This window comes from Vanessa atalanta, chromosome 4, assembly GCF_905147765.1.
Source record: "Vanessa atalanta chromosome 4, ilVanAtal1.2, whole genome shotgun sequence".
Taxonomy (NCBI): Eukaryota; Metazoa; Arthropoda; class Insecta; order Lepidoptera; family Nymphalidae; genus Vanessa; species Vanessa atalanta.
Window position 1 is genome coordinate 12,391,622 of NC_061874.1, and position 5,025 is coordinate 12,396,646.

Here is a 5,025-nt window from a genome sequence, read left to right on the forward strand (position 1 = left end):
TACCCACTAAAATATGTGTTTACCACTTACACCATTACATTAGCAGCCTGTAAATTTCCCACTGCTAGGCTAAAGGTCTCCTCTCCCTTGAGGAGAAGGTTTGGAGCATATTCCACCACGCTGCTCCAATGCGGGTTGGTGGAATACACATGTGGCAGAATTTCGTTGAAATTAGACACATGCAGGTTTCCTCACAATGTTTTCCTTCACCGCCGAGCACGAGATTAATTATAAACACAAATTAAGCACATGAAAATTCAGTGGTGCCTGCCTGGGTTTAAACCCGAAATCATCGGTTAAGATGAACGCGTTCTAACCACAGGGCCATTTCGGCTCCACCATAAAAAAATAAAAATAAAGCAAGCGATGTTGTGAACTTTTTTTATTAACGATGTATGTTGCGAACAAGCAATTTTCTTTAGTTAAAAGCTTTTATTTAACCTGCAATGTTTTCAATGCCAATGCGTTAGTTTGCTTAGGTCAAATCTTGCAAGCAGATTTAGGACCACTTACACTTATTCAATGAATCTGACATTATTTTTTTGGGGAGGATCTAAATACCCCCACGATTGGCCTTCGGTAAAGGAACTCCTAAGGGACATAACTGTTAATTATATTGTGAAACGACCATTTAATAAAAATAATAGCTTTAAAAAAAAAATCATTTTTCACATTCACTTTTATTTGTAAGCTTTAAAATTTAAATTGAAAATCATGATGATTGTTGCATGAAATCGCCTTTTCAGGCGTTTATTTATTTTGACTGTTACCAATAATTATGTCAAATTTTACAACTGAATTTTGGGCCAATATAATATATGAATAAAAATAAAAATCATAGATCATTCTAGATAAAATAATAGTTATCCTTTATATAATAAGATGATTAACGTATCTTTAACTTTGTTTTTTTTTCTCCTAAATAATATTTAAAGGTTTTGAAATGCAACTACTTATTAATGCTTAAACTACATTTTTATGATGTCTCTTTGAATACATAAGAACATCAACGGCTGTTTTTAAACAATGCAAATGTAATGTAAAGTATATCTAAATGCAAATGCAATGTGTATCTAAGAATAAAATTTCGCAGATGAAGGTATAATTAAAAGTCAATTGTAACAATTGACTGAACTAGAGTGCATGATAATCAACGATCAAAACATGATTTCTGCACTAAAACATGCCAACTGCATGTGACGGAAAGTTTCCATTAGTCTACTATTGATATCATGATCTGAATGATTCAGATTTGCAAAGTATCTCTAATTTGCATAACACATATATGTATTCAACAAAAGATTAATAGAACGGATAATATAAATGAAGCACGACTTCGCCTCTATATAAAGCACGCAGACTAGTGGACTAACATTATTCATGATTCAACTTTCATTAAATTCCAAATTAACCAACTATCTTCAACCGAAAATATGCGAAATTTGTACGCTACTCTAACAGTTCTTCTGTTTCTTTCCAGAATATACGCTGAAGTAAATGATCGGTACTATCCTCGATATCATTTGGCTCCTCCACAGGGATGGATGAATGATCCCAACGGTTTTTGTGAATTTAAAAATGAATACCATCTATTTTATCAACACAATCCTAATAGCAGTTTGGCCCCAGGAACTATTCATTGGGGGCATGCAAAGAGCAAAGATCTTTTCCACTGGGAACATCTACCTATAGCCATGGATCCTGATCAAGACTATGATCGATCTGGAGTGTTTTCTGGTAGTGCTATTGTTGAAAATGAAACCATGTATCTGTTCTATACGGGACATGTAAATCATCCCGGACAATCACCTGACCACGAGGAGCACCAATGCCTAGCTACTAGCACAGATGGGATTACTGTTACAAAACACCCAAATAATCCAGTTCTGATGGGCACAGAACATCAACCTGATATCAGAGACCCAAAAGTTTGGAAGCATCTTGATACTTATTACATGGTATTAGGTAATTCTTTTAATAATAATACTCTTGGACGTGTCCTTTTGTACACCTCGAAGGACAAAATTACATGGAATCAAGTATCGATTATTGATGAATCTGATGGTTTTCTCGGGTACATGTGGGAATGTCCTGATTTCTTTGAGCTTGACGGTCATTTTATTTTACTATTTTCACCCCAAGGAGTAAAACCTGAAGGCGACAAATACAGAAATCTTTATCAAACTGGTTACATCGTTGGAGATTTTGATTATTCAACAAATACTTTTAAGCCAATAGCTAAATTTCAAGAATTGGACCACGGCCATGATGTTTATGCAACTCAGACCGTCATTGATGATTTAGGACGTAGAATAGTTATAGCTTGGTTCGATATGTGGGACCAAAATTATCCTGAACAGCTTGACGGTTTTAATGGACAAATGACAATACCTAGAGTTTTGTCTCTTTCTAAAGGGGGTCGTATAATTCAAAAACCTGTTCCTGAAATTAAATCAATCCGTGGAGAAACAGTTCACATAGGAAAGTCTGCAGGTGGTACGACTGTTCCACTTAATGATAACGCCGCTGAAATTAGCATTACCGCAAGAAGTTCAAAGAATCTGGAGTTGTTTATCGAGTCACAAAATTCCTCGAAATCAACAGTTAGTATTAATTATGACTCTCGGCATCGTACAATAAGTCTTGACCGTGGAGGAAACGATGGACTTCGCCGCACAGAATGGCAACCGAGAAGAGATTTGAAAATTAAGATTTACATCGACGCCAGTTCTATCGAAATATTTTGTGGCAAAGGTGAAGTTACAATCTCCAGCCGATTCTTTCCTGACGGGCCAGTACAAGTGCGTTTAGGTGACAAAAGCTCAGTTAAACATATGCGTGTAACAAATTTGAATCGTACTGTTTTTGTAAATAAGAAGTAGTTTCGACCGACTAAAAACATGTGAAATTAAAGCATACAGATAAACGGTGTCCACAAATATATTAATATATCATATCATAAAGTATAAGCGTTTTATTTAGTTTGTATAAACATTTAAACGAAAAGTAAGGTAATGAAAATAGTTAATAGTTAGAAAATAATTCAGATATAAATATTCATTGCATTTTATGATTTGAAAAATATTGGACAGAAGCCTTTTAATTCACAATAATTTACCTAATTATATATTATTAAATATTATATTTCTCAGATAGCTGTAATAGCATATAAATAACAGAAATTAGATCATTTATTTTATTGTATTTGAACACAAACATGTTTTTCGTGCCTTGGCAGCTTCACGATGTAAATATATCTAATTTAGATTTAAGCAATAATATAAAATGGTACTATAAAGGTAATATTCAATAATATAGAAACGAAATACGATCGATGATAATAATTTACAAGCAAAAGTAACTCACCGGCCTGTTTGGTTGTAAGCTCATCACGACTAATCTACCGAACTTATAGCAATGAAAGATTAAGTAAAGTTTGATTAACATTGCCATTATAAAATTATGATTGATACAATAATCATATTATATTTAACGGCCCAACAGCGTTATTTATGTTATATTAAATAATTATAAGCGTTTTTAAATTAACATGGTTATTTTTATTACTAACAGTATTTAAAACGGGATATTTACCATGTTTTTTATTTTTATTTGTTGGAGCTCGATATTTCGACATTATCTACGAATGTCTTGTTCACGAGACTGACGTTTGCGGGTAGATGTTGAAACGTATGATGTAGATGATGAAATATATTCGTAAACGAAATTCGCGAATCGATACGGTGAGTTTCGTTTGTAAAACATGGGATCGAGTTTCGAGTGCAAATAAAACATATAGTAAGGGTGAAAGTGACAGTGGTAGTGGTAATCAGTGTTTACGCAGCAAACGTACGAGAAAAGAGGTAGTCTGATATGGACACTTCTAATGCCGTCAACATCTACCCGCAAACGTCAGTCTCGTGAACAAGACATTCGTAGATAATGTCGAAATATCGAGCTCCAACAAATAAAAATAAAAAACATGGTAAATATCCCGTTTTAAATACTGTTAGTAATTATAAGCGTTATTTATAAATAATTTCAATTATATTGCTTTTAGTTATTATATTGCTTATAGTTGTCGCACTGGGGCATCTGTGACGAGTAGCCGAACAGGATAGAGCAATACTGACCTCAGCAATGCTGACTTTATTATTTTTTAAAACAATATTTTACCTGGGAATCCGTCTTATTTTATTTTAACTACGAAGAGGAAAAAGATTGTAAACCTATTTTAAAAGTGAAAAAAATCTTGTAGTTATTCTTTTCTATAGCTTAAAACTGATTGTGGTCAATTCTTCATCTGAAGCTTGGTATGTATACTATACTATTGTTTTTTTTTTTTCTAAATACGTAATAGTTAAGAAAATACGTTTTTGTTATAAAGTAATATCTTTATATAAATATTTTTTTAGATAAATAAAAATGAAAGGTTTTTTTCTGGTACTTCCTAAGGTACGATATATTTTTTGTAGTATGCAATAAAGTTTTAAGTAAACTAATAAGTTGTATTATTTCTTTCAATGCGCGTGTCATTCTTTGGCTAAATATTTGGCTAAAGTTACAGAAAATTTCCCAAAATATTTTGATAACTCAATCTAGATGATAAAATTGGGAAAACGTAAGAGTTCGAATTCACATCTCTGAGAGTGAGCAATAGAGAGTTAGAAAAGAACTTTAACAAATATTATCTGGTCTTATTTTATGAACTTTGTTAAGCAACATTACAAGCTTTTATTGCAACTTGCAATGTTTGTTTGTTTGTTTAGATAAAGCCTTTGAAAAACTTATTCAGAATCCCGTCCTCTGCGAACTGCGAAGTCGAAATTTTACATGTGGGTATAGCTACATATGACTATGTAATGTTTACATTAAGCGTGACTTGATTCTTCCAGAATGAGGTAGATCCGAAGAAACTCCTCAATAATTAAAATACACGAAATCTATCTAATATTACAAATGCGAAAGCAACTCTGTGGATCTGTTGCTCTTTCGATAGCCAAACCTGGACTGAATTTAATTAAA

The 5,025-nt window shown here is 32.9% G+C and overlaps 1 protein-coding gene across 1 annotated transcript; it reads left to right on the forward strand.

Annotated features, from left to right (window-relative positions):
* The first annotated feature begins 1,361 nt into the window (after positions 1-1,361).
* LOC125077651 (sucrose-6-phosphate hydrolase-like) lies at positions 1,362-2,964 on the forward strand. Its single transcript, XM_047689639.1, has one exon. It carries the CDS (start codon positions 1,434-1,436, stop codon positions 2,880-2,882), a length of 1,449 nt encoding a protein of 482 aa, XP_047545595.1. The 5' UTR covers positions 1,362-1,433; the 3' UTR covers positions 2,883-2,964.
* The last annotated feature ends 2,061 nt before the right edge of the window (positions 2,965-5,025 follow it).

Excerpts from the sequence above, each read along its gene's own strand:
- LOC125077651 (XM_047689639.1), top strand. The coding sequence starts at position 1,434 with ATGCGAAATTTGTACGCTACTCTAACAGTTCTTCTGTTTCTTTCCAGA.